This window comes from Gadus macrocephalus, chromosome 11 (assembly GCF_031168955.1).
Source record: "Gadus macrocephalus chromosome 11, ASM3116895v1".
NCBI lineage: Eukaryota > Metazoa > Chordata > Actinopteri > Gadiformes > Gadidae > Gadus > Gadus macrocephalus.
This window is the reverse complement of record NC_082392.1, coordinates 18,538,450-18,551,626: the sequence shown is the minus strand read 5'-3', so window position 1 is coordinate 18,551,626 and position 13,177 is coordinate 18,538,450. Positions and strand designations below refer to the sequence as shown.

Here is a 13,177-nt window from a genome sequence, read left to right as displayed (position 1 = left end):
CAATGCAATCAACTAAAATGTCAAAGACAAGTTGCCTGTGAGTGGCCTTCAGGCAGGTAACTGCTCCAATCAGCAAACAGGCCTATAAAGCTGCCCAAATCTGTCAGAGGAGGAACGACTGTGGGCTGAGAGAGAGATGGTGTGTGTTCCGCTTCTAAGAGTGTTTCAAGAATGATGTGTGCGAATGTGCGCGTGGATGTGTGTTTGTTTACGTGCATGTCTCTGTTCATGTTTTGTCTACGTGCATGCATGTGCGTGCGTCTGCGTGTGTGTGCATGTGCGTGTGTGCGTGCGTGTGTGTGCGTATAAGTACACCTATGCGTGTGTGTGTGCGTGGCAGCGTGTGCACACATGCATGTGTGCGTGCGCATGTGTGCGTGCATGTCTCGCCTCTGACGAAAGAAGTGAAAAGGGGAGCCACGGCTTGAACTGCTCAGGCCGCCTCCATCATCAAGCACATCCTCCTCATGACCACAGCACCCCTCATCATGACCACACCATTGGGCACATCGGTGCTCATCTACATCCTCAACCCCATTCAAGGGCCACCGAATCACCAGAGCCGACGGAGAGGGACACACAACAAGCAACAAGTGTGACCAAAACCAACAGGGGGAAACCGAAGGGAACAGAATAGAAGGGTAGAAATATAAGTTTTCTCATGCTTCTTCAATAACCTTTAATAGGACAATTAAATAAACAATGGGGGAGATAGAGAGATAGGAAGATGCAATATTTGGAGAAGGGGAACCTAGCAATGTGTAGGGTGGCAATCATAATAATATTAAGGATCAGGGCTAAGACATTGATAACTTAAAGACCAGCCGGGAGCGCGCACACGCTCACACACACCTAGCATTTATGTAGGTTAATTGAGTGAGGAATTAAAGACAGGACGGACGTAATTCAATTGTTTAAGCGTGTGGGCATATGACGATAAGGACAGTAGTAGACGAAAAACATACGGCATGGTGATGCACGGACTCACACACACAAACACACACACACACACACACACACAGAGTCCTAATACTAATTATCAGCTAATTGTTATTCACCATCATTAGGATGGTGGTTTTTAATTGTAATGTAGCCAAGCAGAAAGCCAACCTATACATGTGGAGGGGGACAATTAGCCACCCCCATTAACCCCTGGTTAATTACAACCCCTTCCGCTGCTGCCTCCCACAGCACATTTTACACTTAGGGGCCGCTTCTCTTACCCCCTCTTCTTTAACGCATTTTTTGTCATCTTTATTGCCCTCCTTTTGGCGGTTTTCCTCTGGCCCCGAAGAAGTCTGCTCTACTTTGGGAAAAGTTTCACGACCCTTTGTTTAAAACATTCCCTGTTTACCCAGAATGTGGACAAGAAGGCGGCTCTACGCAGCGGACATGTTGGGATCTTTGGGAACAGCTTGTTTTATTTGTTTGGTGAGAGTTTACGAGGCTAAAAGTGCTTCCTTTATGCGAGCGTTCTGAACATTGTCGGGTCCCAGAAGGCGTCCATCTTGAATGATCACTCTTTCGTTTACACACGCAGAGTGAGTGCGCATCTTAGAACCGAATTCACTTATGTTTAGGGCATTTAGCAGACGCTTTCATCCAAAGAGACTTACAATAAGTACATTGTCAGAAATGTCGGACTACGAAGGCGAAGGATGGTAAAACTCAGAACAGGGGGGTTGCCTGCATTGTCATCGATGGGCGAGTTTGCTTTCGGGGTCTTGTCCCATATCTCCTCAGAGGGACAATGGGACAGTACTGTCCTGCAGGGTTTCGCCACGATTGGCAATCATTCTCGTTTTGCGACAAATTTAATCAAGTCTGGAACGCACACATAGACACCCCAAAAACCACCCCAAAAAAAACCAAACCAGGGAAGGGAGATAGACGGTGAGATGGGGCTGATAACACACGCAGCCCAGACAGGAGAGACAGTGTGGACCCAATCGCAGTGCAAACAAAAGACTGTGTAGAAAGAGGAGGCCCACGATGGGCTTTTGTCTGGAGGAGATGGAGGCAGGAGCAGGAGGAGGAGGAGGAGGAAGAGGAGGATGGCGGGGCTTGATAACACGCCATTGCTTAAAGAGGACACAATGGAGTCTTAATTGACTCATTAGGTGGGAGCAGTGGATGAAGTGCGCTTTAATGAATGGTCTGTGAGCACTAAGGTTGGACCGGCAGAACTGCCAGCTCAGCAAAAATCGGAGCGCTCTGCTTATTGAACGCTATGGGATCCCTTAAAAAAATACCAAAAAAACGAAGCGTTTCCTCTGCTCGCTGGGAGGAGCGCGATCGAGGGTGAACAAAGGGGAATAATGAAAGAATAATAATAACAAACTAACCGCCCTGGTTGCTGTGGATATTTTAATTGCATCTATGAATTAGGTTTTAGGCATCTCTTGTTGTGCATAAAATATTCTCAATTTACAGTACAGCAATCCCTGGGAAACACATTACTTTTGCTAGTGGTGTGCCAGTGTGTGTGTGTGTGTGTGTGTGTGTGTGTGTGTGTGTGTGTGTGTGTGTGTATGGTAGTGCGATTGCTAGTGTTTGTGAGTGGTGATGCAAGTGCGCATGTGTGTATGTGAGTGTATGGTGTGTGTGTGTGTGTGTGTGTGTGTGTGTCTGCGACTGCTAGTGTTTGTGTGTGGAGATGCAAGGACTACTAGTGTGTGTGGAGATGCAAGGACTACTAGTGTGTGTGTGTGTGTGTGTGTGTGTGTGTGTGTGTGTGTGTGTGTGTGTGTGTGTGTGTGTGTGTGTGTGTGTGTGTGTGTGTGTGTGTGTGTGTGTGTGTGTGTACCTCCAGGTGCTCCAGGATGTAGGGGGGGTTGGTCATGCCCAGCCTCAGCATGGCTCCTTCAGGGATCTCCTCCACCAGCCTCCAGAGTAGGGAGGGCAGGTCGGTGCCGATGTCCCGCCCGTATGCCCCGGTGTCCTCGCTGGTCAGCCAGATCTCACACACCCCCTCTGGAAACACACACAGAGAACTGTTGAAGACAGACGTTTTTTTTTTTTCATTTTTCCAACATTTTTTATCTGCGTGATCAGATCGCCATGCTCTTAAAGAGACTAGCTTTGGGATTTTGGTGAAAGAGGATTCAAACAATGAACGAGGCCTATTGCAAGGAGACTCCGACTCCACACTCCAGACTGGAGACAGACTGAAGGACCCGCCGACGCCATGTCGGGATACTGTGCTACAGCAGCAGGCTAAACCGTCTCTTCGCGTCCACATTCCCCATGTGCGTGGAAAACACAGTCACACTCTTCAGACAGTGCTCATCTCCACTCTGAGACATAATCCTTTCCCAATCAAAAGACGGATTTGCGTGCATTGCGTTACTGTAAGGCTTGTTGCCTAGACGGAAGCAACACTGAAGGGATGCCGCGAGGATAAGCGACTCGGGAGCGTTTCAGAGTCCAAATCTCCAACTCTGGAAGACAGCTCGGATTCCAAGAAAAGCCTTTGACTTGATTTGACGGAGAGGGGCACCTTAAACGCCTTCATTTCCAACCTTGAATCATCCATGGTAGAATCCCACACGGCAGTCAGTGCAAAGCCTTGCCCAAGAGGGCAGGCAAACGCATATCTCCACTGTGAAGGGCAAATACAGTAAGAGGGCAAAGAGTGTGTGTGTTTGTGTGTGTGCATGTGTGTGTGTGTGCGAGTCTGTGTTTGAATGTGTGTTCAGCATCATCCATCAACTTCATGTTAATCTAGAGCCGTCCTCACAATTGCAGACTAATGGAATAGCAGTCACTTGCCAGTGGGACCCGAAAACGCTTGACTGGGTGCTTAAGCTAGTGTTAAGGCGTGCACTATAACCCACACACTAAACAAAACCACGTGCACGGATGTCACACATACACACACACAGAAAATGATCATCATTACCATTAGCTCTCCAGAGACAGATAGATGCATGTGGTCATTCAGGGCTGAGAGATATTAAGGATGACGCCGGGCTAATTGGAGAGTATATGAAAAAAAGTGTGTGCGCGCCCGTGTGTGTGCGTGTGTGTGTATCCACTCTGCCTGCATCAGTGGATTAAAGATGATGGTGGCGTAAATTGTAGAGTGCTAAAGAGTTTTAAAAAGCTCATCATCATTGACATTAAGCCATGATAATGATTTCTGGGGGTCAACCGAGGGAAAAAAGCCCTAGCAGTGATTAGCATCTTTTCCCATCCGGGGCCGCTTGGAGCTAAACGACAGAGCAGGAGCTGAATGAGGGGTTTCGTTTAAACACCATACGTCGGTTAACTTTGTTTATATCCACACAGAAAGAACATTAACAGCTACTCACTAGGCCACCCTAAATATGTTTACTGCTTGTTGCAACCATGGGCACAGGATTTATTTAGGTATGATTGAGGTCAAATTAATTTGCACCTTGTATATTCTTGTATATAAGGTTAGAGGTACTCCCATATGCTACTGTATTTAAACGTTTGTGGTTTAATCTCAGCTCATCAAATTGCAACTGTTTTTAGTTTTAATTATTTATATGAATTATATTTGTTTTGCTCATGTTTATTTGTCTTTGCTGTAGTGTGCATGTCCCTTGCTGTAAACGCGTCGTCATTGCAAATGAGGAAAACATCAATGCCCTATGAATGTAAATAAAGGTTTGAAATGAAATATCCCTTGCGCATCCATCTTGTAAGATGTAACTGTTGGAGGACGGTTTTAGGTACGAGGACACGGTGCAGCTGTTAGTGAGACCGGGTGCTTGGAGGGTATTGTGGAACCAGCCCGAGGGAGAGGCAGCAGTCTGTACATTCCCAACACAGCTTGAGTCGGCTTGTCTGAGCCGCCACTGATCCTCTCCGTCTCGCGCCGTCCCTGCCTCCCAGTCCCGGAGCCTCTCCCTTCTCCCCTGTGGGTGGATGCTTTGCTACCCGCCAAAGAAAACAGCACATCCTGACCCCGACCCACACCAAACACGGACCCAGGCGGGCCGAAGGCGGTCCCCCCTCGACACAAAAGCACGGCTTGCAAAACAAGGCCCGGGCGGGAGTTAAAACAAGAATCACCGTTCAGGGGCAGAGGGGCAAAAAGAGAAAGAGAGAGAGAGAGAGAGAGAGAGAGAGAGAGAGAGAGAGAGAGAGAGAGAGAGAGAGAGAGAGAGAGAGAGAGAGAGAGAGAGAGAGAGAGAGAGAGAGAGAGAGAGAGAGAGAGAGAGAGAGAGAGCGCTGGGGGTAGAGAGCAACCCTCATTTCCATCCAAAAACAACATTTCTTTGATTCCGATGCTGCTTTTTCCACTGCGGGAGGGACACATACGGCGGTGGTGTTGTTGTTTGATCTGATAAAAGAGTCACACCTCGAGCTGAGCTGACCCCTGGCTCTGGGTCGTGTGCCTGGCCTGATTTGATGTGTTATCGTTGGCCGGAGCGGAGCGTTGGAGGGAGTCCCAGCCAGCAGGAAATGCTCCGGCAGCCCTTTGGGTCCTGTGGCCTCAGCCCTAAACACCTGCTTCCTCTTGACGTGTGTCTGTGCTGTCGGGGCTACGTTTTTTTGGGCTTTGTTTTTTCATGCGTGGCGGTCTTTGTGTACCCGCGGTTATGTAACGGGGGCCGTGTTGTTTTAATTTTTTTCCCCACTGTAAAAGGGTTGGACATAATTAATTACAAGTCAAAGGTTGTTATAAACAGTATGACACAGCAATTGTTAATTATGATGAAGTATCAAAAGGAAAATAGCAGTGTTATACCAACTACAATCCCTATGGCGCCACACTCAACAACATAATATCAATCAGTAATCAGATCAATCAGTATGATATTGTTAATGGTCATTTATCACCTTCTACTGATTACCAAACCGGTCGGACATTGCTTCACGTTCAGGGCCTACACCATCAGGATCTTGCATGTCAATACAGGGTCTGTCTACAGGGATGGATGAAGCAGATCATATTATTAGCCAGGATGTGTTTGAATCAATTAAAGTGAATCACTCAGGTCATCTTAGATGAAGTCTCCCGGTAGCCATGAAAGGGAAGCAGCAGGAGCACGGAAACGCCAGTAGATAACAGTACAGCTCATTAAGGCCGACATTGATACAAATCTTAGTGATTTTCCATTTTTTTTTACTAAACCTTAATTTGAACGGTTCTATTAAACAATCAGACGATCCATGCACGATGCGTTTACCACACCGTACGAAGACACAAAGGCTTGCTGCAAATAAATAAAAACACTAGCGACAGCCTTTTTGTTTAACTTGCATGACTCAAACGTCTCGTCTGTGTGGTGGAAGCTCCGTGCCCGTGCATCATCAACAGAGTTCATCAGATCCACCACTGGAGGTGTAATCACAGATCACAACCATCACTCACAGCAGCGGTTTGAGCTCGCATTTTCAAAACAAGACCGAACAAACCCAGGGTCACGAAGGACATCAGATACGTCTAAGGAATCTCCCTGTTGATGACCCGGGTGGCGGAGACGTCTGACACGTTGAGGTGTTTAATCTGATCTTAACGGCGTGAAGAGCGATAACAGGAGGCGGGCGGCCTGCGTTACCATGGCGCTGCGGTGCGAGAGGACCGGTCCCGACGTTATCTGTGTAACCTGTGTGTGTGTGTGTGTGTGTGTGTGTGTGTTTTCACGCTCAGACCGTCCTGTTCTTGCCAAATCAGGTGCAGATAAAAGTTTGGTGTGTGAGCAACAAAACACGAGGGAGAGTTGAAACGTACTAATGAGTGATTCAACGGTTTTACACCCTGGTAAAGTGATGTGACCCTGGGGAAGCTCAGAGAGAGACTGACATGGGAAGAAAATAGAACAACACAACGAAGGGCCGGGCGAGAGGAAACTCACTTGAGGCAGGGTCAGTGAGGACGGTGGGTTTAGTTAGGTCAGGGCGAGAGAGAGAGAGAGAGAGAGAGAGAGAGAGAGAGAGAGAGAGAGAGAGAGACAGAGACACAGAGAGACAGAGAGAGAGAGAGAGAGAGTATGTATGAGGGAAACTTCTGTGGGTGTGTGTGCATCTCATCGGGGTCCAAGAATAACATTGTGGGTATGGGCTGACACACGATACACAGAAAGAAAGAAAAAAGGATTGTGGTCTGCCAAAAGCCTGTTTGGATGAGATAGTTGACGTAGGAGAGGTGGTTGGAGTGACGTGGTTACGTGCGTCTCTGTGTGCCTGTGCGCTCTCTTCTTGCTGTGTGTGTGTGTGTGTGTGTGTGTGTGTGTGTGTGTGTGTGTGTGTGTGTGTGTGTGTGTGTGTGTGTGTGTGTGTGTGTGTGTGTGTGTGTGTGTGTGTGTGTGTGTGTGTGTGTGTGTGCTCTGCTTGCTGGGTGTGTGTGTGTGTGTACGTGTTTTTGTGTGAGTGCGTGTGCATTTGCGATGAGCCCTTCTTGTGAGCATGATGATGAATCAGTCCGAGGACACAAACACGGATCGTAAGTGAGTATGTATCCCTTTATACGTGCTAGCATGCGCGTGCGGTTCACATGAATCAGAACACAACAAGAAGCAGCCATTTGGGGACAGCATATTGGCAGGACCTCAACATTCCCGGGGCAGGAAGCATAGGCATAAGCAGCTCTCTAAACAGATGAGAATAACTTCCGGTGACGCAATAAGAACAGAGGCTGTGTAGCTCGTCGAGAAACCCTCTGAAAACTAACCCTATACACGAAAAATATCGAGGCATACGCTTATTTAAGAGCTCCAAACACTAATTGAACAAAATGAGTCAACAGATAAAAAGACAACATGGAGTTAAGGGGAAGAGCGACAAAAGACAAAAAAGACAGAAGGAAACCTTGCTGACGTGAGACGCGGCGGCGGCTTCAGCTGGTCTAGCGTGGCGCGTTGAACGCGCTACAACTCGCCGCTGTGGCGTGCCGACCCTGTACAGGCGGCCGGACCTTCAGCGGTAACGCTGTACGACAACGCACTCCTTAACGTGGGCCGCCACATACCACGCACCACAGTGCGGTTCCCCGCTAAGCCAGAGATGAGATGGTGAGAGAGAAGAGCCGAGAAGAGATATGAGAGCGAGAGAGGAGAGAGCGAGAGAGTGAGAGAATTTAAAAGAGTTCTATCGGCTGCCGGTTGTCTTAGCCGTGACTGCAAATAAACGACCTGAAAATGAGGGAGCCAAATAATCGGCTCATTCATTCAGAGAAACTGAAAAATGTTCTCATATCTTTTAGCAAAATGCAAAAAAAAACACAATAATGATTCTCCGGATTCAGGTCAGGGTACCATTGCTTGTTTCTATAATATAGTGCTGGAGGGTCACAGCACTCTCTCCTAGCAGTAGCATGGAGGAATTATTCCCAGTCGTTGCACACCACAATCACACCTCAATTAGGATTGTACCTCTGCCCTCACTCATGAGCTGATCCAAGAAGCCTGAGGGTACGAAAAGGCCAAATCATTTGAAAGATAGGGCAAATCCGAGCTGATGCAGGAGCTCCCCGGAATACACAATTACTGGCAAAATCTGATAAGGGGCCAATCACACTATGTTGTTGACACGACCAGCATAATCGGAGCAACGCCTCAAGCTATATATGATCAGGTTATCTGTGCGCAGGCTAACACCTTTGCTATGCAAATGTCTGCACTGTAGGACTCGGGGAAAGAGTGGATCTACGCTAGCTGTGTGTACCCGGTGAAAATCTCAAGCTAAATGAAAGACAACCGTGTAGAGACGACTGTGGCAACAGAGTAAACAGAAGTCAACACTTGTTGGGTGTTTGTCATCAAATAACTATATGGGAAGTGTGGGAATGATAACCTTGATCCCCTTGTTTTCCTTATCTATCACCACTGGTTCTGAAATGGGGGTGTGCGGACCCCTAGTTTAAGGTTAAAGGATTGCAAGCGGCACCAGGAACCTTTTGAAAGAATTTTTTCGCGTTAGTTCAATATTGGTTACGAACGATTGCTAAAGAGCAAGTGAACCCAAACGCTATTTTAGTGCATTAAATGTGGTGTGTCTTCTTTGATTGTCAACATAGAAATATATGACATGTCATCAGTGGCACAAAAACCTGAGTAAAATCCAATGTGTTTGCTGGTCACCAAATAGTTTGTGAACGTTCCACTCTGCTCCGGAAGCAGGATGGGTTATCGCCCCCGAGAGGGTGAGCCTTCCCGGACACCTGTAGTTTAACGCTTCAGTGAATGCATGGTGAATCTTTGTCTGATCGTCCGCGCCCGAGTTCTCGAATACTTGTGGTGAAGTGCACTGTGTGCGGCACGTTCCATTTACAACATAGCTCTTTATAATAACCATACATGACGACGGTGATAAAAAAGTATCACCAAGTTGCTGTGGGTTGTAACCTTGGGGATAACATGCAGCCCCCCCCCCCCCCCTCTACTTTGTAGAACTCTCAGCCCAAAAAACTTCCAGCTGAAACAGTGCGTTCACTGAGACATAACACGATTCCACATAAATACAATAAATAGCGTCTGAAGATTCCCTTAATAAAGCAGAAATTTGGTAAATATTTCCAATAACAGCATATCATCATGTAACCTTAAAGTCATTCTAAAAATAATATCTCAGTACGCTAGTAAAATAGAAAACATAACCCTGCATGCTTGTCGCTACCTATTAATTCACAATTTGGATTAAAGCACACACAGAACTAAATAGGATGCCACAAAAAAAAGCAGAGTGTTGGAACGTCCCCATCTCTCACCTGACAGCGCGTCGTGTGAAATCATCAATGATTACCCGTCCCAAAAAAAACGAGAAGGAAATCAGTGCTTCTGCTGCTTCTTTTCCAACAGCCATTAATGTCCCGCCTCCTGTCGCTTTCAAAGCTGCTCAGAACACTCAGGGCTCATCAAATATTCATCATAATGAGAGTTGTTTCACCGCTGATGGTAATGCCAGGGTATCACTTTCAACTGATCAAGGCGGCACACAGAGGTGTGGACCCAGCAAGAAGAACAAATCGGGATAGTTTGCAGTCTACTGCCTAGTTTGCAGTCTACTGCCTAGTTTGCAGCCCAGTGACAATAAAGCAAAACAGTTCCCCTTCCCCAGTGTGTGTGTATCCTTGCGGGCGGGCAGGACACACACACACACACACACACACACACACACACACACACAATAGTGTTCTCCAATTTGTATGATAAAAAGGTCTCTTGAGCAGCTAGCTGATGTTGACCCCTCCCTGCACAGTGTTGGTCTCCTTGGCCTGTTTATATGTGAGCGGGGGGATAGTTCTTAGGGTTGGGGGGGGGGGACTCCATGTGGAGATGGTCTCCGCCCGTGGTTCTGTCTCGGCACCGTGAGGTCCAGCTCTGGGTGAATCTGCTCACAGAAGTCGTTTGTACAACGCGCATGCATGCTTCATCCATGCTAGCCGGCACGCATTGTGAGCCCGACAAGAGTTTGGGAAACGACTGGGGTCGGTTTGTAAACACACTCTCGCCGTATCGCCCACCGTACACCACTAGGCTCAGCGCTCTTATCGTAATCTCTTTGGCATGATATACATACACACACACATACAAGCACGCATGTGTGTCTTTTTCTGATTGCTTGCCATAGGGGATAATGTTTAACAGATTATAGATTATGTACACATAACGCTAATCCTGTTACAGGAAATTAAAGCCCCATTTTCCATGACACAAGTCAACACTCTGCCGTGCGTGACACGCGCGTGGAGCCAAGCTGAGGGGCCCCGGGGCCAAACGGCGAGGAGAGGAGGAGCGGAGATGGAGGAGATACTTAGTGTGGGAGGGTGGACCGATGGTCCAGATGTTGCCCCCGCATTTGGGGTATTTGCTGAGAAACGAGGGCATCTGTGTGGGGGTAATTCACACAGGCTCCGCAGTCAGTCAGTCAGTCAGACGTTGGGCTTAATGGGGAGAATAACAATGTGCCATCTGGGCCACATAGCCATCTATCCCCTACCTTTCTACATTCACGTGACATGAAAGAAGGTGTGCCAGAGTGCAAGTGAAGCACCGAGTGTTTATATTCTATAAACTAGGCCTTTTATTTTTAACTCTGTGTCTAAATGCAGACACACACACACGCTGAGACGGCATCATAAAGTGTATAGGGTGTGTGACCGCGTGTTGACTTAAGGTGTCGTGGAAAGCAGGGGTTTAATGCAGCATAATAGGATCATGTTTATGTGACTATAATCTTCTAATCTTCTAAACGTCATCGCCCGTGGCAACCAGTCAGTGGATATGCAACACGGCGGCGGCAGTACCTTAGATCAATCTACAGTTCACATTACTTCTTGCACTAATAACTGCATTTTCGGGGCAGTTGCAGCACACATACGCACGCACACACAAACCGAGTTGAGGGGATGAAGGCTTGTCAAACGCTCTGCCCCGATAAAGGCTTACAGAGACTTCCAGTGCATCCCAGAACCACACGACATTAGGCTAGGAAAGATGTCTAGGGGTTGATAGTGTGTGCATAATAAAACATAGAATTCCCTGTCTACGTTGGTATATGAAGGGAAGGGGAAAACTTAAGTTTCCCGAGCTTGCTCCGCAGCCGTTTCCCATAAAAGGAATATCAACTAATGGCTTTCGTGGCAGGTCCCTGTGTCTTCATACTTTTACATTTTTTATCTGTAAATTATGAATTGAAGTCAAGACTCACTAATGAGATCAAAGGATTTGGCAATTCCGTCCGTCCCCAAGATACTGCTGGGCTCTATTCTCACAAGACCGAATTTAGATAAGTCATCTACACTCTGATGGCAGACTCGGTCAAATCTGGGTGAACGGGTTGTTTCACTTTCTTTTGGTTCATTTTTGTTTCGACCAATCATGTTGCTGATGGCGCGGCTTCTGCAAGCGCGTCATTGGCCAAGAGCAAACACAAACCCAGGGAAGCAATGTACCAGATTGGAAATCAGGGCCCAGCCGAGCCTTTCATGCATTTTTACGTATCAACATTTGACTATTCATGGGATGGAAGATTTGTTGATCTACCATAAGGACTAAAAAAGCTTTTAGTGTGGTCATTACAAGGGAGGGATACCAAAGACCAAATAACCCAAGACAAACCCTAAAACCACCAACTTTCAAAGATTAATTTGAATACATTTTAATAAGCTTCAAATAAAGACCACTACGAATTTCCATTCTTTTTATGAGAGCAAAAAATTCAGCAAATGTTAACATAGCACGACTATGTGAACTTTCCTGCCCTTGCCTTGACCTTGCCCCGGTCTCTCCCCAGTGGTCTCCATGGAGACTGATAATTAGGTGAAATATAAATATGCATTACCACACATTCCAGCCCCCCAACAGTGAGGCATGAGACACGGACTATTGACATGGATCGATAGGCCCGCAGGTGTTCAGACCTCTGTGTGTGTTCAGACCTCTGTGTGTGTTCTGTGTGTGTGTGTGTGTGTGTGTGTGTGTGTGTGTGTGTGTGTGTGTGTGTGTGTGTGTGTGTGTGATAAAGAAAGGCAGATAGGCCACGAGGGCTGAAGGGATTGTAGGAACAAGTAGTTTGCGTCATTTGTTCTGAGTCAGGAAATTATTTGACGATTTAATTATTTAAAATAATCAAACTTGCGATCACGCCAGTACAGAGCGGGATTGTTATGCTCAGACTATGAAAGTAACATGAAGAAAGCATTCAAAGCCTTTTAACTTTAAAGCGATGAAACAAAATTCATAATTTAGTTACAATTATGTTATCAATATTTATGCATGGCTGCAATAAGAAGGACATAATTATGTTTAATGAAACCCGACTTTGAAGAAGTACAAGCAACAAAAAACAGTAAGATACTTTTTGACTGTATCCGACAGGTGTGCAGTGGATACATCTCTATGTGATGTGTTCTAGGTTCGTTTTTAGCTCCCGTTGTCCATCAATTAAAATTCCCTGTAATGATCCTCCCACAAAGAAAACAATAGGTATGGGCTACGTTAAGTCTGAACGAATTTAATTAGCACTATTCAGATTTCATGCAATAAGATGAATGGAAAAAAAAGACCTACAGTAATTTCCCATGTTAAATTGAGGCAGACTAATTTGCGGCAATTTCACTGCTTCTTTAAAGAAAACCATATGTAAATTTGAAACATTATGATTTGAAATGGCCAGTAGTATTAGGCACTTAGAAATGCTCCACAACGGCAGAGGAATGCATGCATGCTCATGAATGCACTTGCATACTAATGGCCCCATT

At 46.5% G+C, this 13,177-nt stretch overlaps 1 protein-coding gene across 1 annotated transcript in view; it reads right to left on the bottom strand.

The window, feature by feature from the left end:
* cdkal1 (CDK5 regulatory subunit associated protein 1-like 1) overlaps positions 1 to 13,177 on the bottom strand; it is a 220,015-nt gene that overhangs the window by 97,825 nt on the left and 109,013 nt on the right. The window contains 1 exon segment of the mRNA XM_060065377.1: positions 2,807 to 2,973. Coding sequence (XP_059921360.1) covers positions 2,807 to 2,973 — 167 coding nt within the window.